Genomic DNA, 24,909 nt, shown 5'->3' on the forward strand with positions numbered 1-24,909 from the left:
CATATCTGCGGGAGATGAGTTAATATTGATTATCATAAATGTGAATTTTTTTCCAGATGTTTGGGGGTTTTGTAATGTTAACATTAACCTGCAGTTTCCTATCTTTAATTTTTTTTTAAAAGTTCCTGTCATCTTGATTCTGACTTTCCTATTTTTGTAATGTGTATACTTTTTAAATAACTCCAATTTATCTGCACTCTCAACCTGAACTCCAGTTTAACCATTATTTCTGTGTGGTGTTAACTTCTATATGAAAATGACTAGAGGCATGGGAAGACTGCTTTATGAAGAGGTTAGAAAGACTGTAACTTGTTTGCTTAGAGAAAAGATGAAAAGGGGAATATAGATATAAAATGAATGGTATAGAGAAAGTATATAAAGTGCTCATATTTACCTTTTCTCATAATATAAACAAGATAACAAATTTAAATTGGAAAGGCAACAACCAGGAAATTTTTTATGATGCATACTAATATGATGGAAATTCTGTTGCTCGATATTAAGTTAAGTAGGATTAACAAAAATTAGACATTTATATGGATATTGAGAATATCTAGTACATTGACTAGATTTAAAAAGGGGAAGGGACTGGACATGATAATGTGGCCAAAGGCATAAGTCAACCACTAGTTGACAAAGGTTAAGGCAGGCACATTTCATTATGACTAGGTTGTTCAGTAATTGCCCTCTTTTTGTGCACCTTTATTTGAAGTATCATGTAATAGCCACAGTCAGAGACAGAATACCTGGTAAATTGGACTTATGGCTTGATGTGGTATAGCAATTCCTTTCTTTTTATTTGGTGAGATTTCTCTGTAGGAGGACATTTGGACTAAATACACTCATTACTACTTGGTCTCTTTCAGTTTTGTTGGTGGTACTCTGTCTAAATGTCGGCATTTCTAAGATACTGAGGGAGTCAGGGAGTCAGTTACTGATCTATTTTATTCAAACATAAGAATGACCATATGGGGTCGGACCAGTGCTCTGTTTAGCCCAGTGTTCTGTCTCTGACAGTGCCAGTGTCAGATGCTTCAGAGGATATGAACAAACAGAACAATTTGGAGTGATCCATCCCCTGTCGTCCAGTCCAAACTTCTGGTAGTTGGAAGTTTAGGGGACACCTGGAGCATGGGGTTGCATCTGACCTTCTTGGCAAGTAGGCCCATTGATGGACATTTCCTCCATGAACGTACCTAATTCTTTTTTGAACCCAGTTAATACTTACAGCTTTCATGACATCCCACTGAATTCCACAGATTGTGTTGTGTGAAGAAGTATTTCCTTATGTTTGTTTTAAACCTGCTGCCTGTTAATTTCCTGGGGTGACTCCTGATTCTTGTATTGCGTAAAGGGATAAATAACACGTCCATATTCACTTTCTTCACACCATTCATGTTTTTATAGACCTCTATCATATACCCCTTAGTCATCTCTTTTCGAAGACGAACAGTCCCCCTCTTTTTAATCTCTCCTTGTCTGGAAGCCGTTCCATACCCCTAATAATTTTCGCTCCCCTTCTCTACATCTTTTCCAATTCTAATATATCTTTGTTCAGATATACTCAGTATTCAAAAGTGTGGATGTACCATGGCTTAATATAGTGACTTTGATATTTTCAATTATATTCTCCATCCCTTTCCTAATGGTTCTAACATTCTGTGATCTTATTTGACTTCCACTGCATGCTGTTATAAAATTACCTTCTTTACCGGCCTTAACATGCATCTACTGTAGTTGCATCTTTTACGACTAGATCCAGGCCACAATTCAAAGTAACTGTCCAACAACTTTTATATATCTGTAGCTGTCTGCAGCCTCTTCAGAATTCCTCAAATCTAGGAGAAGAGGCTAAACTGTGCAAGCCTTATCTAGTATTCATCATAGTTAATTCCAGTAATAGGAAGCATATGTACACATCAGAAATTAATATCTATTTTTATGTTAAGTGGTTTCAAAATGTACATCAAATAGAATACAGAAAATGAACTCAGTAAATCAAATCTGAAACTTGGAATTTCTAAACTAGAGTAAAAACGTTTCCTTGTGTAAACACTTATGAGCACACTTAAAAGTAAAAATAGAACTTTTAATTTGCACTATTGACAAGTTCAACCCAACATCTATTAAAATCTCAAGTTAAACATTAGAGACAAAATGTGTAGAGTAAGCTTGAAGAAAACTATCAAAACATGAATTACCCATATGTTGTTATGCAATGTTCAAGACTGAGTCAGCTTTCCCGAAGTTAAAAATAGATTAATCCTGTATTCCTTCCTCTTTGAATATAACATGACACGTGATCAGTATCATAAATACATTTCCTTGATAGTTGATGTTTGCAGGGCTATGGAAGAGGGATCTCTGCGTTTAGAGCAGAGATTCATTCTTTACATAAAAGAATTTTTTCCTTTTTCACATAGTTTGACTGCATTAACCCCCCCTTCCCCCCGACACTATTTGCAGAACACTTGACAAAGTTCTCTTAATTGAGTCAAAGGAAGGATTTGGGGAGAGTTATTGGACAAGATACTTGTGCAGATTTTCAACAGGAACAGAAGTTTTATTTAGACATCTTGTGGTATGTGTGCTTTTACCATAGGTAGGAACTTCCTAGTAAATCGCTGATATCTAATATAACAAGTGTGTTTAAGGAAAAAAGATCTACAGGTTTTTTCCATTGACTTTTAGAATATTAGAATTCTAGGACTATTAAATTTCAAAATTTTTAAGTATTCTGATATTGTTTAATTCAGTGGTGGTCCTTAAGTATTTTCCTGCCAGCTGAAATGTTTCCCTTTTAGTCCCGTTGGCAGTCTTGATTTTTCCCTCTGCTGCCAAAAAACATTAAGTACCTAAACAAAGTTCTAACTTATTAAAGGAGATTTAAATATTATGGGTGGGATTTTTGAAAGTGCTCAGTGTTGGCTTGACTCTGTTCCAACTGTTCAGTGGAAACAGAGTCGGGCTAAGTGTCGTCTTGATGACAAGCGTAATCATTTTTAAAATGTAAGTTGTACAAGATAATTAGTAAAACAACTATGAGGAAGAAATGACTGTTCAGCTACTGCTTTTATTGAACTAATGTTGGAGTGTGTGGGACAGTTCTGAAAAGGTAGGTGGTAAATTGGAAACAGAGCTGCTGAAGTTTTTCTCAGAGCTGTTGAACTTTAGAGCTTCTTAAAGTGTCTCTTATATTTATAAAGACAGGTTTCAGAGTAACAGCCGTGTTAGTCTGTCTTCGCAAAAAGAAAAGGAGTCCTTGTGGCACCTTAGAGACCAACCAGTTTATTAGAGCATGAGCTTTCGTGAGCTACAGCTCACTTCCTCGGATGCATATCGTGGAAACTGCAGCAGGCTTTATATATACACAGAGAATATGAAACAATACCTCCTCCCACCCCACTGTCCTGCTGGTAATAGCTTATCTAAAGTGATCATCAGGTGGGCCATTTCCAGCACAAATCCAGGTTTTCTCACCCTCCACCCCCCCACACACAAACTCACTCTCCTGCTGGTGATAGCCCATCCAAAGTGACAACTCTTTACACAATGTGCATGATAATTAAGTTGGGCTATTTCCTGCACAAATCCAGGTTATCTCACCCCCTCACCCCCCTCCCAAAAACCACACACACAAACTCACTCTCCTGCTGGTAATAGCTGATCCAAACTGACCACTCTTCAAGTTTAAATCCAAGTTAAACCAGAACATCTGGGGGGGGCGGGGGTAGGAAAAAACAAGAGGAAACAGGCTACCTTGCATAATGACTTAGCCACTCCCAGTCTCTATTTAAGCCTAAATTAATAGTATCCAATTTGCAAATGAATTCCAATTCAGCAGTTTCTCGCTGGAGTCTGGATTTGAAGTTTTTTTGTTTTAAGATAGCGACCTTCATGTCTGTGATTGCGTGACCAGAGAGATTGAAGTGTTCTCCGACTGGTTTATGAATGTTATAATTCTTGACATCTGATTTGTGTCCATTTACTCTTTTACGTAGAGACTGTCCAGTTTGACCAATGTACATGGCAGAGGGGCATTGCTGGCACATGATGGCATATATCACATTGGTGGATGTGCAGGTGAACGAGCCTCTGATAGTGTGGCTGATGTGATTAGGCCCTGTGATGGTGTCCCCTGAATAGATATGTGGGCACAATTGGCAACGGGCTTTGTTGCAAGGATAAGTTCCTGGGTTAGTGGTTCTGTTGTGTGGTATGTGATGGTTAGTCTCTAAGGTGCCACAAGTACTCCTTTTCTTTTTATATTTATAAAGAAGCTCTAAAATTTTAAATCAAAATGTTTATTGGGATAAGTAAATTGTTCAGTTCAAAAGGCATAACATTTTTTCAGTCTCATAACTACAAAGACCACATCATCCTTATGCAATCAAAGTTGGCAAAGGAAGTGCAGTGGCAAAGGGATGAGGCAGCAGAAAAATTAGATCAGTGGTAACGTGTTCAATCCCGAAGAAAAGTCTGTTCACTGTGTCGCTGTCATGTCACTCCACTGAAATCACAATGGAGAATAGTTATAAGATACTCAAAAGTATTCATTCTTTCAAGCAAATGAAAAGAATGGTCTTATGGGTAAGGCCCTGGACTGGGACTTCAGCAACCTGGGTGTAATTTCCAGGTGTCCTTCAGATTCTGTGTGTGACCCTGAGCAAGTCACTTAATGTTTCTCACTTCCCCACATGTAAAATGAGAACAGTTATAGTAACTTTCTCTCGAGTTGGACTGTAAATGCTTTGGAGCAGGGACCCTTTTGTTGTGCATGTATATGTTGCCTAGCCCCACAGGTCCCTGATCTTGGCTAGGGTCTCAAAGTACTATCATAATACAAATAATGCATACTAATAAGTGAGTGGGATTGAAGTATGTTCTAAAGGCATTTTTACTTATATTTAATAGTCCGCAGATACATGAACATATGCCCTCTGTCTGTTTCAGTCACCAATCAAAGTGATGATGGGCATAACTGTGTGCAGATATTCTTCTGAAGCAGCAACTAGATAAAAAAATTTCTTCAGCATGATAGCAGTAAATTTTTATAAGGGCCTCTTTCAGGCCTCCATTTGTGCATGTCCAAAACAGTTTACTCCTACATGTGATTGTTTCTGACAAGTGAAAAATTATTTGGGGGCACTCCTAAAACAGGCATCAGTGGGTGCACTTTCATTAAAGTTATACTGGTACATACAGAAATTGTACCTGCACCCATTGGGTTCAGTGTCTATACATTTGTGAAGTGCAAACGTATATTCGCACAGACAAGGCAACACCTGGAAACAAGAGGTGGGCTCTTTAACAGAAATGAGTGAAATGTCTATTGTACTCCGTAATTTTCATTAGGTCCTTCCTTATTCTGGAAATACGCAGCTTAATTCTGTCTCTGCAGACACTGTTTCACTATATTAATTTATGATCACAAAACCTGTTACCTAACAGTTCTGTTCTTCAGCAACTTTTAGTGGTTTCAGAAGGCAGAATATGACTTTTTTTTTTTGCTTTTATAATTTTGATGAATAATATCCATGTTTATTTTTAAGATTTTAAATTTTTTTATCAAATTAAATTTAAACAGTTGCATGAAATTATGAGTTTTTATTTTTTTATTTTTATCGCTTTACATTTTCAAAGTTGCAGGAAATTCTGGGGGGCAGACAATAATTTATTTAATGACAGTAGAAATCGAGATTCAAAAAGTTAAAACTATAACAGTTAAAACACAAATTGTGTTTTATGGATTATTATTGATGGAAATATTTTTAATCAGTTTGTGTGTGTACAGTAAAATCAACGTTTACTGATATTTTAAGAATATAATCTCTCCAAGCCTACTTAAAAGCTAACGTATATAAATGCATTTTATAGTGTTTGTAATGCATGTTCTTGAATAACTCAACAATGTGTGAAGATACTGTAACATAAGAAAACGGATAATGTGCATGTATTATGTATAGCAACTTGACTCTAAATCTGAATGTATTGTTTTTAAACAGCCTGTCTCTTTACATTAAAATCTGAATAAAGATAATTTACTAAAAGTTACAGCAAAGGTCCTCTTCCTTTGATGGTAATTGTGAATTGTTCTTAATAAAGAAACAGTCCCACAGTATGATGATCCTTCCAAAAATATTGAAATGCTTATCCACTTGAGTAATCTGAGTAGCATGTGCTCTAATATCTATCCTGTCTACAAAATGAGACATCTTTTATTACATATGTGCTGTTAAGTAAACTCTGTCTGCCTTTTGTTATCATAAGTAGTAAATATGTAGTACAGGCCCGGTATCTTTTATTTCAACACCTCAGAATTCTACCTTACTGGAATACAAATAGCCTCTGTTAGGCTATACCTGTTTTGCTTACTTCAATCGTAAAAGAAAAGTGAGAAGAGAAATTAAGTTCCACACTGCACAGTCTTACATTTTTTTTTTTTTTAAGGGAGCTTAAAAGCCAAAGCGTGAGTGGGTGATCTAGCCATAGGCTTTGTAGCTCTTGCAGAACATCCTTTTGAATGCATGAAAACATTGGAACTGCGATCTCAACCTAGAGCTTTGCTTCTTGTGTGTGACGATCAACCAAAAGTGGGAGATCTCCAAGTTTTAATTTTAGGTCCTGTCTCTGGTATTAAAAGAAAATAAAATTGAACATAATCCATCTCTTTAAAACCCAGGTATCAGAGGATTTCCTACTCATAGAGTGTGTATTTGGGGGCGGGGGGGGGGAGTGGTATGGGACTGGAATTGCCAAGACTGGTGTTAAAAAGGGGTGTATGTTGAACTTCAAGAATCTTAACCTGGTGTTCAGTGCAATAATCAAGACTCCGGGTACTCTGGTAAACTGCAGCTAACTTTTTTTTGTAAAGTTCCTAGATTCTGCTGTACTTTGGAAATTATTTCAGGCTGTCTACGAACTTTGGAAGTCAGTACTGCATAACGTCTCTCAGCTTACCGTTTTGATATCTTTACAACCATGAGGTCAAAATGTTTCCTTTAATGAAACCTCAGAGTCCGGAGCACATATCTGCAGCGGAGTGTGATTTCGGTGACAAAGTTGCTAGCCATAGAACAGTGGAGTACACAGTAATACTTGTTAGAAGCACTTACACAATGAGGCTTCTGTAGAAACATAAATTTACTTCCTCATAATACCATGTGAGGTTGCTATTTTTTTACAGATGGGGAAAATGGAGGCATGAAGTTAAATAACATCAAATTTGCTCAGCCACTGGGCAGAGCCTGGATTAGAATTTGAGCATTTGAAGCCTCTAATCTGATCAGTTAATTGGATCATGGTGGCTCTTAAGGTATGTCTACACTTACGATGGCGTGTAGCCTGTAGACACCACACATCCAGCTAGCATGTGTATAAATTGGGGCATAGATGGTAAGGCGCTGCGTAGGTAAGTGGAGTAGAGACCCACCAGAATTTAAGGGTACATGGCTCTCTACATGCCCCAGGCAATGCTTATCACATCTCCACTGCTGTTTTTAACAGTGTAGTGTCTTGCTGATGGAGCCTTTCCTCACCACAGTGAGAGGCTCTGGTGGTGGTGGTGGCAGAAGTGGGGAAAGGCTCTGGCAACTACTGTGATAGAGCCCTACCCTGCGGTTTCCCCATGCCAGAAGTAGCCTGAGTCAGGGGAGAAGTTCTCAGAGACCAGAGGAAAAGCAGGTGCATTCACTGAGGAGAAACAATAAACTATTCTTTTGTAGTAGATTAGATTATTTTTTTGGCCTTAAATACCATATTTTCCCCCCCACCCTGGGCACAAATTCATGCAAGCAAAAGCCACCCTTACATATTTTTTCGGAAGGTATAACATCACTGAAGGGCAAGTCTACACTTAAAACACTGTAGTTGAGTGAAGATGACGCTGTGCTGGTGGGGGGGAGTTTCTCCCACTGATGTAGTTAATCCACGTCCGCAAGAGGCCGGAGCTACAGCAGTGGGAGGAGTCCTCCTGTGGACATAGGCTGTCTACACTGGGGGTTAGGTTGGTATAGCTGTGTTGGTCCACACCCCATAGCGACATCTGACGTAAGTATATAGTGTAGCCCTCACTGGCCCCACTAAATGTGGTGTGTGCCTTTACCTTGCATATATTTCTCTGGGGTTTGCCTAAAGGAAGTTGTTGTTGCAAGCTGATTGTGGTAAATAGAAAATGGAGAAAAAAGAAGGTAGAATTTTATTAAGGGCATGTATATTGAGACATTTGATTTGTACATTCATTTTATATAGATTTGAAAACTCTTTGAGGGCAGTGGCTGTCTGTAAAGTGTAGCTTTGGGGCAGTTCTTCAGGGCTATGTTCTGTTTATTTTGCTTGTGCACTGAAAGGAACTGCCAATTTTGTAACCCCTCAGCAAGAGGAGTGGTCCCTCATTTTTGTCCTTTGCTTTACTTTCATTAAGATAAAATACTGAGTAGTGCAGTTGATGTCAGAATATACTTTATAGTGTTACTGTATGGTAAAACCATAAGGTTGGTTGAGCTTATGAAAGCTTTACACGCAACTCGGGCATTTCTGTCTGTATGTAACGTAATAACTTTTTAAAGGTTGCCTGTGATATATTCAGAATTTTCAGGCAATGTTCGAGGAATCGGTGGCCAGAACCCATATGATTTTTGAGGAAAACTAGAAAGACAAAGGGGGGGAAGAGGAACATGGAGTTGTTATCTGTTTAGCATAGTCACAGCTTCAAGTACCTCTGTAATTGACTATAGACTAGATTGGTTGATGGTGCCCATTGATGGCTTCCAGTATAACAGTACTTTTCATGTCATCTCTGCCCCTCTTCCAAATAAAGTTTAACATGTTGATATCCTCAATGACTTATCTCTGACAGGGTAATGGTGGGGAGAGTGAGGAGAGGAGGAGGAATGGGGCACGCATGCATACAGCTCCTGTCATGGAGGGGGGGTATTGGGCATCCTGGTATGATGGAAGGGGGTCACAGAGCTCCTGGCATGGAGGGAAGGTGGGAATAGGAGGGCGCGCCCAGTCTCTGGCATTGGGGGTGATTGGGGGAGTTCCATGGAATCTGTGGAATGGAGGGAGGGTGGGGCACAGGGAATGGTGGAATGCAAGGAGCCCTTGGAGCGTGCAATAACCTCAGTCTGCTGAAGCTATGAAGTGAGTGAACCCCTAGTGTAAAGTAAAACATTCAATTCTGAAGCATTTTTACCACTGTAAGGCCACCTTTCATGTTGCGGGTCCCTGATTCAGAAGACTTGGGAAGATTTAATGCCAAAGATTTTCAATTTGAACTAGTACACTAAACATAGACGTAAAAATGTATTCCATCCCAGGTAGAGCGGGATCTATTGAAATGAAATGCAAAGAGGATGTTCAGTTTGCCTTTGAATCCCTGGAAGAGGTATCAGACTGAGTTCCTTTGCCATGAGCATAAATGCTTTGTCAATGGATCCTAGTAAAAACAGTACCAAATACAGCAGGGCAAATTCAGACCTAGGGATAGATGCCTTATTATTATTTTTTTTCAGGAGTTTTACATTTCTACATTTTTCTATGTGTAGTCCAATTTCTCTGTAGTGATATAGAGCTGTACTCTGGCTTTTGGCTACACTAGAATTATCATACAATACCTCAAAATAATGGATTCTTTTGTGTGGTTTTTTTTAATGTTGTAGACTTGGTTATTTAAGGATTTAAGAAACCGCTCTTTAGCGGAGTAAAACTACAGGAATTCTGGATCTGATGCTCTTTGAAGGAAGATATTGAGTTTAGACTCAACATGTCTGGATGGCAGCTGGTATCATGTGGAGTGCCCCAAGGGTCGGTCCTGGGGCCGATATGGTTCAATATCTTCATAAATGATCTGGAGGATGGTGTGGATTGCACTTTCAGCAAATTTGCGGATGATACTAAACTAGGAGGAGTGGTAGATACGGTGGCAGGTAGGGATAGGATACAGAGGGACCTAGACAAATTGGAGGATTGGGCCAAAAAAAATCTGATGAGGTTCAACGAGGATAAGTGCAGGGTCCTGCACTTAGGACGGAAGAATCCAAAGCACCGCTACAGATTAGGGACCGAATGGCTAGGCAGCAGTTCTGCGGAAAAGGACCTAGGGGTGACAGTGGACGAGAAGCTGGATATGAGTCAACAGTGTGCCCTTGTTGCCAAGAAGGCCAATGGCATTTTGGGATGTATAAGTAGGGGCATTGCCAGCAGATCGAGGGACGTGATCGTTCCCCTCTATTCGACACTGGTGAGGCCTCATCTGGAGTACTGTGTCCAGTTTTGGGCCCCACACTAAAAGAAGGATGTGGAAAAATTGGAGAGAGTCCAGTGAAGGGCAATAAAAATGATTAGGGGTCTGGAACACATGACTTATGAGGAGAGGCTGAGGGAACTGGGATTGTTTAGTCTGCAGAAGAGAAGAATGAGGGGGGATTTGATAGCTGCTTTCAACTACCTGAGAGGTGGTTCCAAAGAGAATGGTTCTAGACTGTTCTCAGTGGTAGAAGAGGACAGGACAAGGAGTAATGGTCTCAAGTTGCAGTGGGGAAGGTTTAGGTTGGATATTAGGAAAAACTTTTTCACTAGGAGGGTGGTGAAACACTGGAATGCGTTACCTAGGGAGGTGGTAGAATCTCCTTCCTTAGAAGTGTTTAAGGTCAGGCTTGACAAAGCCCTGGCTGGGATGATTTAATCGGGGATTGGTCCTGCTTTGAGCAGGGGGTTGGACTAGATGACCTCCTGAGGTCCCTTCCAACCCTGATATTCTATGATTCTATGACTAAACTTAGGAGTCAGCTCAATATTTGGCTTTGGCTAGAATTCTCAGAACAATGGGTTGGCAACAAGACAGTCGGATTTGTATTCTTATCTGCTGCAAAGCTATTTTTTCCACAGCCAAAGCATTCCAATAGAACATATCAACTAGCAAGAAGACAAGGAATGTTCTAACTTGTTAATTTTCAAGCTGTATTTTCAACTGAGGTCAATAGATGTATTTGACTTCCAAAGAAAGAAACAGTACCTCATACTTACTATAGAAATTGTGAAGGGTTGATAAAGGGCATTTTGCTAACTGTAACTGATCTCTGAATGTGTGGTTAATACTCACTAAGGAAAAAATCCTGGTAATCTTCTGCCACATTTTCTCCCTGTCTACTTTGGGAGAAAAGTATTTTTCCATGTCAAGAGCCATGTTTAGAACATGGTTCCCATTACTTCCATTTTAAATTCCTCAAAAGACAAGACTGTTTTTATGTAAGAGAGCACACCTTTATAGACGTATTCATGTATTGTCAAAGAAGGGGCACACAACTGGACAAGAAAAAGTATATTAAGGAATACTGTTAGAGTAAATATTGAATATGACATGAATGAAAATCTCAGCATAAGTTTTGTGATTATTTAAAGTACATACACAGCTTAGAATGAAATGGGTACATCTAGGTAATTTTAATTTCTACGTTTTATTATTTTTCATGCTTGAGTTAGCCCATCTGAACAGGCTGTTTTGAAGGTCATTTCAATCCTTTTCATAGCGCTTTTCAAAATAAATGATTAGCTGAGCATTCAGAAGTTTGTTTCCAGACAGATAAGAGGAGTGGGGTGAAGTAAAGAGGAGGGGGCAAGACTGTGAGCACATACTAAATTATGAGTAGGGTATAGATAAGAGAGTGAGGAGGAAGTTAAAAGTAGCAGACATAGGTCGCTTAAAAAGTTAAGTTGATTTGTCTGGGACAGTGCATTGGCGGCATTGAGATGTATTGATCACATGACTAGTGATCAAGTTACTGTGTGGTAAGATGAGAGCAATTGCTGTTTTGGTAAATTTATAGTTTTCCCCGTGTCCTTGGTTTTTTGTGTGTGCAAGTCCCAAAGGCACCCAAACTTTAGATAAATGTCAGTTGTTGTGATGTTTGTACCAGATTGAAATCTGAATAACCGGTGAAAGGAAAATTGGCTCAGTTATTGTTACTAGCATCAATAACAATAACCAGGTGAAAATAAAATGGTGGGGTGAAATGCAGACTGGGAGGTATCAAAGTCCCAGCTGTAATATGGAGAGACTCTGGAATCCAGTCTTGCTGAGGTTGGAGGCAGTTGCTTTGCAGCACTTGGGGCTGGGTGATTTCATATTCCACCCAAGTAATGCTTGCGGGGGCTCTGTATGATATGAATAATGATATTCTGTAGCACATAATTTACCCTTTGGTAAAGGTAAGGGAAATTTTCTGACTAATGTCTGCACATTTTATGGTAGAGATAAAATATAAATAGTTTCCTTCCTGAACTTGCTCTTGACTAAGAATCTAGGTTCTTCTTTAAATATGTTCAAATGAACAGTTGTTAGGTTTACTAACTTGAAATCCATCCAAATTAATCTTATAAGTCCCTCCCACAGAATCGCTTCATGTGTACAAAGCCACTAAGCCTGGGACTGGGTGGGTTTCAAGAGATGCAGGCTTCATTCTGGCTCTTGACTTGTTCTGATGTTTTTACAAGTGCTGTTTGATCATACAAACTTGTGGCCATTTAAACTAGTAATGTGAAATAAACAAATTGTTTGTTGCCCTCAGTTGGGGGAATTGTTGTCTTTTGATGCTTGAGGTATACTAAAAACTTATTCCATATTTCTTCTTCTTTTTTGGTGTATGAAGCACTGTCCTGCCTTCTTAGTAGTTTGCATTCTGTACTGCCTACTAAAATGGTGACTCACAAGTTCATGCTAATGCAGCTATAAAACTTACGTCAGACACCTGAGTGGGCTCCCACCATATTCTTCCACCTCTACCAACCACCAGGCATGCTGCGCTCCACTGGCATTTCTACTGTTTGGACAGTGAAAATCAGGTGTGCAGTTGTTTAAGAAACAAAACTATAGTATTAATTTAGAGATGGGCTTACATTTTTAGCCCACAAAAGCTTATGCTCAAATAAATTTTAGTCTCTAAGGTGCCACAAGTACTCCTGTTGTTTTTAACTATACATTTTATTGAAATTAACATACGTTCTCTTTCCCTTCCTCCATACAATAATCTTAAAATGAAGTATGATTTTTAAATTCTGGAAAGCATATATAGATACCCCCATAAAATGGAGCAGAATAAACTGTTGGCATCTAAGAAGGAGATGGTCTTTTTTTTTTTAAAGTCATAAATCATCACACTCTACAACATCTTCAGTATGTGAAAATGTGTTTATCTGTCTTGTTACTGTTTCTGACCAGTACTGCTTGATCAGCTATGAATAGATGACATAATCTGCTGTCCAGTGTGCTTTTGTGGTATAAGAGTGGGAATTGTCTGATCAATTGCTAATAAAATGCTTACTTTTCAGAGCCCCAGTATCTCTCTGCTTCAAGTACAAACCTAGCACTTCTGATAATGGAAGACTGAAGTAGAAACTAAACCTTTTTAGAAACAGTTGACCAGATGCATTTAATGCTCATGCCTCACCATATGGTCTTAACAGATAAAATTACAAACTACTGTTTCGTCCTTCCACCAGTCCAGTTTCCTGATGCCCAGTAATTTTCCATTCAGCTATATACTAACCTGTGTTTTCAGTTTTTGTTCAGACATTCTACTAAACTTGCTTCCTGACCCACCTTCTCCAAATGCGCCTCCTTTCACCTGTCTCACTAAGAAATGTTATGAATATAGACTTTTTGAAGTGAATAGAATAGGTATGATTCAGATTGTGTGCATTTGTTTGCACAGTTTCCTTATTTTATGGAGCTTATGGTGTGACCCACTTAGTGGCAAGAGGCTGATTTTTCTTAAAGAGTGGATAACAGCAGATGAGAGAACTGAATAAATACAATAGTAGAAATTATCCTTCATAGGTAAGGGGAAATACAGTAAGGCAACTTTCTATCAAGAGTGATCAAGATGTTTTGAAGAAGGAAATCTCATTGAACAGTTCTTTTACATTCTACTAATATTAGAACTGGCTAGTTATAAAAATAACCATTAAATTTGGACTTAGAAATCAAGAATAAAAGTATTCAAGTTTACCTTTGTGGAATTAAGGTTCCTTTATTTCCTTCTCTATGCTTAATTAAAAGCAAGCGGCAAAGACTGTGTAAGGTTTTTATAAAAACTAAATGAGTGAAAAGTAGAAGCAATTTTTTAACTAGTCACTCATTTCTCGTGGTTCTGATACTGGTTTTTGTTTTGTTTTTTGTTTGTCTTGGGAACAGAAGTGTGGAACAAAACTTGAGTGTTTTGCTCAGGGACACCATAAAATATTTAAGTGGATAGGCAGTTCTGCCAAACAAGATGTACAAAAATTAAAGAATTAGTGATTTTCTATGATTAAAAAAAGAAAAGGAGTACTTGTGGCACCTTAGAGACTAATCAATTTATTTGAGCATAAGCTTTCGTGAGCTACAGCTCACTTCATCGGATGCATAAAAGTGGCAAATGCAGTGAGGATGCTACTCTGAAACCAGTGATTTTATTTTCTCCTTTAACATAGGTGACTAGTGGATGATGTTTATCCCTATTGTGGGATAATTCAGTTTTTTCCTAAAGGCCTAAGGCGTGGTTAGTGTTGCAAGTTTGAATTCTTCCTCTATAGACTTATGAATTAATTTAGTTGCTAGTTAAAGCTATGTTTAACTTGTATTAGTTAGTGTTTAAATAAAACTATGTATCCTGTGAATTGCTGTTCTAATATTCTTGAATAGCCTTTTAAGTGGCATTTGTGTACTATGAGTATTTTGAAATGAACCTGTACATTTTTGGAAATTATTTAACATGTTCATACCTTTGTACTGAAAATAGGTGGTAAGTAAAGGAGAAAACTTTCTAAAAAAAAGTGCAAATATATATATATATATATATATATATATATATATATATATATATATATATATATATATATATAAATAAATAAATGTGGATTTAAATCAATAATATGTAATTAAGTTCCAATCCTGCAAGCGAATCTGAAGTCAGTAGGATTTTGCTTGGGTCCAGGGATTTCCGTGTAGATCATCTTGCAAGATTGGGGCCTTAAACTATAAACCATTACATTTTTGTAAATCTTTGCAGTTCACTTAAAGATGGAAAATAATGAATCTTGCTTCTTCCCAAGCATAAGGACTAGCATACAAATCAAGAGGTGGGGGAGGAATCAGGACTTTCTTTAATAAGCAAGGAAATAGAATGCTAATCATTGTATGCTTTTAATGAGCAGTTGGCTACTAAGAAACTACAAGACTTTGGCTAATTACAGTTTTAGGCTTTTTGTGTTTGAATTTTATACAAATTTTGAAATTATTTTTGGCTGTAACTACAAATCAGTGTTTTTCTTTACCATGCATTTCTAACATAGCTAAAAACCAAAGCTTTCCTTCAACCTGAGTAATATTTGCTTGTTTTAGATTACAGCATAGTTTTCGATTTTGAAGCAGGATACGGACAGAGATCTGAAATAACTGGAACACTGTATTCTTCCTTGAAATACTCTAAGAATAAATAGGGACTGGAACTTGTTGAATCCAGGTGCATTCTGTACATAAAACGCTTCTGAAGTGGTGGTGGTGAGGTAGCTTAGAAACAAGGGAACTGAAAACAGTTTGGTTAAAATCTAAAACTTTTATGAGTAATTGAATCAACTAGCAAATATATGGAAAACTGATTAGAGAACTATATATCTAGTATGTGATAAATAGAGTAATGAAACATTAAGGGGTTGAGAATTTCAATTCCAAGCTAAGAAATTAAAGGATTTTTGTTTTTTTAAACATTATGATCAGTGCCTTGTGGATAATGGGTTTGTGGCCACATTGTCTACTCTTTGAACAAGTTATTGAATAATTTTACTTCAAATTCTAAAATGTTGTTTGAAAAAGCCCTAAGCCGTAAGATTGTGAAGTCCACCTTTTAGAATCAGAGTTTATGAACCATGTGTAAACTGTTGTGAAAAAGTCTGTCTGAATCTGGAGATCTCTTACTGCTACTGTTATGGGATAAGTGTTAACTCCTCTCGTTCATCTGAGCTTGGTGTCTCTGAAGACTACTGATATTTAAAGTGCAGTTCTCATAAGTGATTAAGAAGATGCCATTTTTATATAAGCAACAGATCTGTGTTTTAGAATCCTTTCTACTTCTCTCTGGCAAAAATAAGTTTTACAGGTTTTCTTCCTGTTAGTTCTTCAGAGCCAGCATAGCTGGGTCTGTTCCTGTTCATGCAGCATCATTGGAATTGTTTAGAATTCCAGTTATTTACAGCAATAAAAATGGGGATTGACAGATTCCACTTCCTGGTTTTAAGTGTTAACATTTTAGAAACAGTAGATTTTAGCAGAAGCAACAATATAATGTGCCTATCCATCATGGAATATCAAGACACATATGGGGTACGGAACAGTAGAGTAGCTAGTGGACAATGAAATGTTTATGGTGGCCCTTCCACAAAACATTTATTTCTCTCCCATCCACAAAGCGTGGAGTAATGAGAGGCGATGTAACCTTTCTCTGATGTCTAAAGCCTCCCATGCTTTCCTGGGTTCCAAAAGCTGCAGCTGTGAAAACTTCCTGGTTTTCCTGTGACGTCTACAATGCAATCTTCTGTCTGTCACGAGACCACAAGTTTTTGTATTGATATACATTTGGAGCAATGCAAATTGAATCAGCTATCAAACTATACAGTGTATTATGTACTAACTTTCATATTTAGTTCAGTTAAAAATATTACCAAAATAAGCCTCAGTTTCCAGTTTTCTGTGATGGAGGGTCACAAAGTCTTTTATAATAGCAGCGACCAGAAGTCCAAAGCTGGATTGGGTTGCCGCTGTGCCGTATGCTGCACAAGTACATGGGTCTGGCCACAGATATTGGGTCCAGGGTGCTTGGGTGTATGTGGATTTTGATCAGAATTGGGTCTTCCCTTCTGTGCTCACAAAAGGAAGTGATGATACAGGGACGCAGCTTGCAGGGGCTTGAAGGGAGGGAAGCAAAAAACATTGAAGAACCAGAGATCCAAGCCCTCTACGCTTTAGGGACTTAATGTGTAAAATGTTGTTTGTAAAGTGGCTGTGGCTATGGTAGCCTCAAGAAAGATACGGAGGCTTTCTGACTGATTGCAGTTTATCCTTTGCATGCATCGCAGGACGAGTGGGCATCTTTGTCCCTCTCTGACTCCTTGTTCTTGTCCTTTTAAGATGTTAGTAAATGAGGGACTACCTAGAGAGAGATGGACAGGGCTAAGAGGTGGTGAGGAAGGTCCTTGTTGCATAGCATAATTTTAACAAACTGCATGACAGTGACTTTGACTAGCATTCAATTATTGCTAATACTATAAGAGGGATTCAATTTTATGTATTTGGGTTCTGCACAAAGGGGTTGTATCAAGTTGCTTTGTAGCAAAACATACTTTTATAAGATGCTTGAACATTCTAAACCAACTGATAGGGTGATCACACAGACTTATTACAGTTCTACTGAAATACTGTGCGTTTAAAGCTGCCCTAAAACAATATTTTGCAGTAAAACTTGTTTGTGGAAAATGAAACTTGGTGTATTTCATGTTTCATGATGATTTTACTTAATGATGTAATAAAGTAAGGCTATATGGAAGAAAGTGAAAGATGGCATATGGTCAGTTTTTTTTTCTTTTTTTTTTTTTAAATGAGGATACTGTTCTATAGAATATTGGCATGGACTACAGTTGCAGTCTGGGTGACTTTGAAATGAGCAGCTTTAGCAAAACCCTTGCACTTAGTGTATTTGTGGTATTAATATAAATTTTAATTAACCATTAAAATCTACACCCCATGTCCCCACCACTTGAATTTTGTAGATTGTCCATCACAGACATGTGCAGTGGAATGTTTACGTAAAGTCTGCATTCTACAGAGCATTAAAGGTGATCTGCACGTTATCTTACAGAATTCCTGTTTTCCTCCTTTTACAGGGATATTACTATCAGTGATCTTTCAGGGGATGACTTCAGACTCTTGCTTCCCCTTTGCTTGGGAAAATGAGTTGTTTTGTTTTTTTTCTTTTTCAAGGAAGCCTGGTCTGTAAGGACAGATAATATAGGGCTGGTATGTTTTACAGGGAATACTGTGTGAAATTGAAAATGTTACCCGTGGTTTTCCTAATAATTCACTTTTTTCTACTTCATGAAAATTTGTACAATGTATTGGGATAGCATGTGTCCGATTTTCAGGGGAAGCTGTTTGTTGGCCATCTTGGAATGAGGTTTAGGTGTTCATCAGTTCTGCTTAAGGTGTCCAGGAGACCACGCAGGCAGAAACCCATTCTGGAATCTTGAAAAAAGTAGTATGCCAGGTTGGGTGCTCTGGCTTTCCACTTAAGGCACTGTCTTGGATCTAATCTCCAGGATGCACACATAAAAGAAACCTAAATGCCAGAGGCAGCTGACAGTCCCAAAAGTCTTGACTTAAGCTCAGTATTCCTCAATTACATCATAGAATTTTTACTATAATGATTGTGATGACAACAGCTCTCCAGAGGGAGGGATGGGCTGTGATACATAGACATCTGGTTATTTTGAATAAACTACTGCAAAGTCAGCAGTTTACAGCCTCTTCCAAATTTCTAATTTATGTGGACTGATAATGAGCTTTCTCTCCTTGTCACAATTCTACACACATGATGCAGTTTAGTTCATTTAATAGGAAGTGCTTGTGACCCAATAAAAGGATTATCAACAGGAAAGAATTCCATAGAGAATAGAAAAGGAGTACTTGTGGCACCTTAGAGACTAACCAATTTATTTGAGCATGAGCTTTCGTGAGCTACAGCTCACTTCATCGATGAAGTGAGCTGTAGCTCACGAAAGCTCATGCTCAAGTAAATTGGTTAGTCTCTAAGGTGCCACAAGTACTCCTTTTCTTTTTGCGAACACAGACTAACACGGCTGTTACTCTGAAACCTGTCATAGAGAATAGCTTTTCCCTAGTGCTTCCAGAGGACAAACATAAACAGAGGTTGAATTATTTACCAAAAACCCTATAGTGAAAAATACCTGCATCCCCAGAGTCTGACAGCCATATCCCCTATGATTTAAAGGAATAAAACAGAGGTGTATTGTTTTATGTACTGTATTTTAATTTGACATTCCTATTCTTTTTTGAATAGCAGAAAAGATTTAATATATTTGACAAATTTTGCTAGAGTTAATCTAATTGCTGGATGTTTAACTAACTGAACAGCTGGGAGAATACAAGTGTTCATCGAATAAGTTATTTGATGAGTAGCAGTAAAATTCCTCAAGTAATATAGGTTTCAGAGTAGGAGCCGTGTTAGTCTGTATTCACAAAAAGAAAAGGAGTACTTGTGGCACCTTAGAGACTAACCAATTTATTTGAGCATAAGCTTTCATGAGCTACAGCTCATTTCATCGGATGCATACTTTGAGATGGAGTTCTTGCTGTATTGTGGTTGAAGGGCCCTAGAGCTGTTTTCCAGATCTCCATGAGAAGCAGTGAAACTGGTAAGAATCAAATCACTGATGGTGTGATAATTCAAAAATGAACGCTGGAGGAATTTTCAACATTCCTCCCCACTACACAGCAGGCAGAAAGCTGAGTATAGGAGTGCATAACCCCCCTCCCCCCCCACACCCACCCCATTGCAGCAGCTAGAAGATTATAGGATGTGCAGTGGTTCTCTAGTCTGTCGAAGTCAGTGTGGGAAAGAATTATTTTTTTCTTCCAGGAGGCAGAGAGGGTTGGGCAGGGAGAGGAGTTTTAAATAGACATCTAGTAGCCAGAAACAGATACAAAAGATAGAGTCCACAAAGGAAGATCCAAGAGAGAGCACCCTACTGAAAACCTAGCAGCTGGAAATAGTGGTTTTTGGTTTTTTATATGGTCATTTCCTCTGCTGGATCTGTATCTAGTGTTGAGACTACAGAAAACTTTATTCAGTTTTTAGAATAAAGTGTTTATAGGTTTAGATTAGAGAATTTTTAGCAGGAGAAACTTGCAAGCAGCCCCATCTCTTGGAAATTTTGTAAGGAGAGAAGAAGCTGATCTATAGGAAAAAAAATACTGAATTCTGAGCCATGCTTGGGAAATGAATTTAAAAATTCTGTTGAGACACAAACAAGAATGAAAATCAGTCTATTGAATTTTTGCTCAGAAGTGTTCATACAAAGGTCAGAAAGTAGGAAAACTTTAAACTCCTAATACATGGAATACAAATCAGAGCGATTGCTTGTTCAATACTTTACTTAAGATTCATTCTAATTTGATTATGTTGGGATTGCCTGAGCCTGGCATTAATGTCTCAGTAAGCTGCACTGATGCAGGATATACTCTATAAACTTCTGCTCCAGATAAATTTCTGCACCACAGAACTGCAACCTCTCAGGTTTAGTTAATTTAGGAAAGCTGACGGGTTGGATTTCCTCTATAAAAACGTTGAATTCATCTGAAACATAAATGCCGTCAAGATAGCATTGTAAAATAAGGTGGCTTGCTTGCTTACTTTGATTAGGTTATTTATCTGAAGTGTACTTTCAGAAGAGGGCTGCTGTGACTTTAAACAGCATATTCATTGAGTCACCCCTGCTCAGTTGGTAGGTGCCTGGTTTGCAAGCAGCAAAGCCTCTTTCAGGCATGTAATATAGAACATTCCATTTCCTGTTCCCTTGCTGACACAGAGGAGTGTTCCTGCTGGCAGTGATCTAATCATAGTGCAGTAAGAAACATGGCAGTTTGATTAAAACATGGTGGAGACAGAGGCTGAGATGGAAGCATATGTTCTAGAAGACATCCTTGAGGTAGGAGTTGATTTACAAATTGCAATGAAATTGAAAGCCAGAAGAAAGAAATCTATCTACTGGAATATGCTTACGAATTACTCAGTTGAGGGAGGCAGGGAAGAGAAGTTATGCATTTAAGCAAGGCACACAGTCCTTGTTCTGTGAGATGTGCACTTGGATGGCTACTAAATTAGCTGAGAATTAGTATGTCATTTGTTTGATTATAAATTGTGAGTGGGGGGTGTATGGTAGAGAGGAATAAAAGAAAGAACCTCAGACTTCATAAAACGTCTGTGTGCTTGTGACCTTTAGATTAACTCATTGAAAGGTGGGGTCTGCAAAGCAGCTTGCAAAGGCTTTAGTATCCTGTGTCTTACACAATTCATTTACATAAAGGCCTGAAAGTGCTTATATTTTGCTGGTTAAAGGAGGTGCTTGTTTTGTTTGTATCTAGTATAAATTATTAAGTGATGAGAATTGCTAAATTGCTATATATACTTTGGTCCTTATTTGAAATAGTTAAATAGCTAAATACAGTCCTTTTTTCATTTTTAAAGAGATTCAGGATATTTATAAATATCCTGAAATGCTAAATGTTGGTGATTTCCATGTCAGAGTATGAAAATATATATTTTGATATTTTACTGTTTTAAAGGATCAGAATTGTTAATCTGATTCTTTCTTTGTGTATCTCTAAAGAGAAACTATATTTGTTTTTTGTCTGTTACTGATAAATACTGATTTCATAAATGTTTCAGTTGAATTTTATGCACTCTAAAAATGAAGGGAAGAAATAACCATTTCTGGTTTAATTGGTCTATGTTAGAATACGATATTGAGTTATTGCAGATTTTTAAATACGTTAGATTTGCAGATCTGTTTTGTAGGCTAATAAGTCCAAGTATGTGATTGATTATTTTCTCTTTAACATGTGCGGTACTGGTAGAATTCTCAATTACTATAATGCTGCTGTGGGAGGGGCTGGGGAAAAGAGGGAGGAGAGAGGCCTCCTGCGCATTATAAAGTGCTGCATGATCAATGAGCATTTTCTGGAGCCCTTGTGTGTGCTTGGAGCTGACATTGCAGTAAGATTCTTATAGCTTCTAGCTGTTCTACAGAATGAAAACTGATTGTGCTGTGACTCTTTTACTTCATTATTTCAATCCACTCTTGAATTCAGTGTGCAATTTCAATTTGATTTCTACTACTGCTTTCTCTCTCCACCTTTGAAAATATTTGTGGCCTTGTTCTATGTGACTTTCTTTATAAAGAACTAGATTCTGTTTCATTAAATACATGACAACTCCCCTTTCTAGCTGTATCTCCAAAATACTAATTAAATCTTGCTAGCAATACCCATGTGTTAGCTGAAAGCAACGCGGCTCCTATATTTGCTTTTACGTTTAGTTTAAGCCTGATATTTTAAGCAATATATTCATTGGTAATTTGTGGAATATGAAAGTGAATAGGAATAATAGTTCATATTAATCTTTTTTGTTTCTGTAATTCCAGTTTTGTAAGCAAAAATGCATTAAAATATCTTTTTATCATTACTCTGTATATTTTCAAAAGTTCAGTGCACTCAAGATTTCTATCAATAATGTACATTTTCTAAATAGTTGGACCTTTGGGTGGTGGTCATTTTTGGCTTAAAAGGTTTTCAATTTATGTTCATGAAAACATTTGATTCAATGTTTAAACTAGTTCTGGAAATTATAATTTCCCTTGTTGCCAGACTATACACACATCTCCATAATAATTTTAATGGATCATAAATTCAAATGGAAAGATATCGGGACTCATACATTTCCTGGACAACTGATAGATTGAAAGTGGTTAACTTCTTTTTCCTATTATGTATAAAATATTTTTGCTTTAAATGTGTCATTTGCTTTCTTTGTTAGAGGTAGGGAGAATGAATGTGTGAACTATAATGTGCCTGATCAAACACATTATGTCCCCTATGTCTTCTCTGTAATTAAGCTAAATATTTAAGTGCATGTGCCTCATGTGAACCAAAGAGGAAAATATATCCATATGCATTAAAGATTAAGTGGATTACTGAGAGGTATTTAAATAAAAATCAAAACTGTGCTGTATCCATAGAGTAAAATGTTGTAATTATACACATTTTAGATGAGTGTATCAAGTTGTTTACCTTGCATAAATTCATTGTGCCCCTCTTTTTACTAATGAAACAAATCCTGTTGATATGCTTTGACCCGGTTTCTCACTGACTTCTTTTATCAGCTATGGTGAGCTTAAATAATAACACTTCAAAGTTACTGTGTTTGTCCAGAATTGCCTGTGTATAGATACTTTTAAACTTTATACTGAGTTTGTAATAGTTAGTTTGGAAATGCTAAGTCAATATGAAATGCATTTACAGTAAATGCTTTTTTATAAATTTTAAATATTTTTCTGGTGCTCATTCTTTACTCAAGTTCAACAAACTAAAAATCATTCACTCATTAATGAACCTCACTGTATGAATTCAGGAATTAGATTGGCTATGCGTAATCTTCCTTTTATATTTTTATTTGAACTATAAGATGGTACTAAAAAAATTTTAAGACTCATTTTAGTTCTAGGAGAAATTGGATTTTTTTATATTTAACAATCATTTTCTTTAGTAAGCAAGTATGAGACTCTACATCTTTGAAAGTATAGAATTTCAGTTCCGGGGGAGAACTGATTTCTACCTCTGTTCTCATAAAATGTGATTTATGTAAGAATTTGTTGTTGAAGCTTTCCTATTTTTAAAGAATCATTTACCGCAGGAGAAATCTGAAATTGTACTTATTTGTTCATATATGATACAGAGTTGAAAAATTAAAAGATCCTACTAGGTTTGGATGCGTAACAGTCCTTGGGCGAAAGTTTGCCTGACATAAACTTAGTACTATCCCATTGAAGTCATTGAGGTTACATGGGGATAATTCAGGGCAGAATTTGCACTTTGGACTTCCCTACATGTCAAATGTCTAAGGATCCATACTTTGTGAAATTTCAGTCCCATGATAAATATGCTGCTTTCTCAAACTCTTAATATTAGTTATTAAGGATGATGGGAATTTTCAGATTTGACATATTTTAAAACATGAATCTAGTGCTTGTTTTTCATAACTTATTACTAGGGCTGGCGATTAATCGCAGTTAACTCACGCGATTAACTCAAAAAAAGTAATCGCGATTAATTGCAGTTTTAATCTCACTATTAACTAATAGAATTCCAGTTGAAATTTATTTAATATTTTGGATGTTTTTGTATATTTTCATATATGTCGTATTCTGTATTGTAATTCAAAGTGTATATTATTTTAATTACAAATATTTGCACTGTAAAAATGATAAAAGAAATAGTATTTTTCAATTCACCTCATAGAAGTGCTGTAGTGCAATCTCTGTCATGAAAGTGCAACTTGCAAAGTAAATTTTTTTTGTTCGTTACATTAACTGCACTCAAAACCAAAACAATGTAAAACTTCGGCGCCTACTACTTCAGTCCTTCTTCTTGTTCAGCCAATCACTCAGACAGACAAATTTGTTCATATTTACAGGAGATAATGCTGCCCTCTTCTTATTTACAATGTCACCAGAAAGTGAGAACAGGCAGTTGCATGACACATTTGTAGCCGGCCTTGCAAGGTATTTACGTGCCAGATATACGCTAAACATTCATATGCCCCTTTATGCTTTGGACATCATTCCATAGGACGTGCTTCCATGCTGATGATGCTTGTTAAAAAAAAATTGTGTGTTAATTAAATTCGTGACTGGACTCCTTGGGGGAGAATAGTATGTCTCCTGCTCGGTTTTACCCACATTCTGCCATATGTTTCATGTTATAGCAGCCTTGGATGATGACCCAGGACATGTTCTTCATTTTAAGAACACTTTCACTGCAGATTTGACAAAACGCAAAGAAGATACCAATGTGAGATTTCTAAAGATAGCACTGGACCCAAGGTTTAAGAATCTGAAATGCCATCCAAAATCTGAGAGAGACAAGATGTGGAACATGCTTTCAGAAGTCTTAAGAGTAACACTCCAATGCAGAAACTATAGAACCTGAACCACCAAAAAAGAAAAGGAACCTTCTGTTGGTGGCATCTGACTCAGATAATGAAAATGAACATGCATTGGTCTTCTCTGCTTTGGATGGTTATC

General features: G+C 37.3%; 1 protein-coding gene across 6 annotated transcripts in view; it reads left to right on the plus strand.

Moving 5' to 3' along the window:
• ANKRD17 (ankyrin repeat domain 17) overlaps positions 1 to 24,909 on the plus strand; it is a 131,211-nt gene that overhangs the window by 15,418 nt on the left and 90,884 nt on the right. Inside the window, exon 1 of one of the 6 annotated variants that reach the window (XM_073340375.1) lies at positions 19,330 to 20,757. The exons of the other annotated variants lie outside the window; for them this stretch is intronic. Within the exon in view, the coding sequence (XP_073196476.1) occupies positions 20,704 to 20,757 (54 nt within the window). The 5' untranslated portion in view covers positions 19,330 to 20,703. Of the gene's footprint in view, positions 1 to 19,329; positions 20,758 to 24,909 lie in introns of those variants that run through there. 6 annotated transcript variants of the gene reach the window in all.

This window comes from Lepidochelys kempii, chromosome 4, assembly GCF_965140265.1.
Source record: "Lepidochelys kempii isolate rLepKem1 chromosome 4, rLepKem1.hap2, whole genome shotgun sequence".
Taxonomy (NCBI): domain Eukaryota; kingdom Metazoa; phylum Chordata; order Testudines; family Cheloniidae; genus Lepidochelys; species Lepidochelys kempii.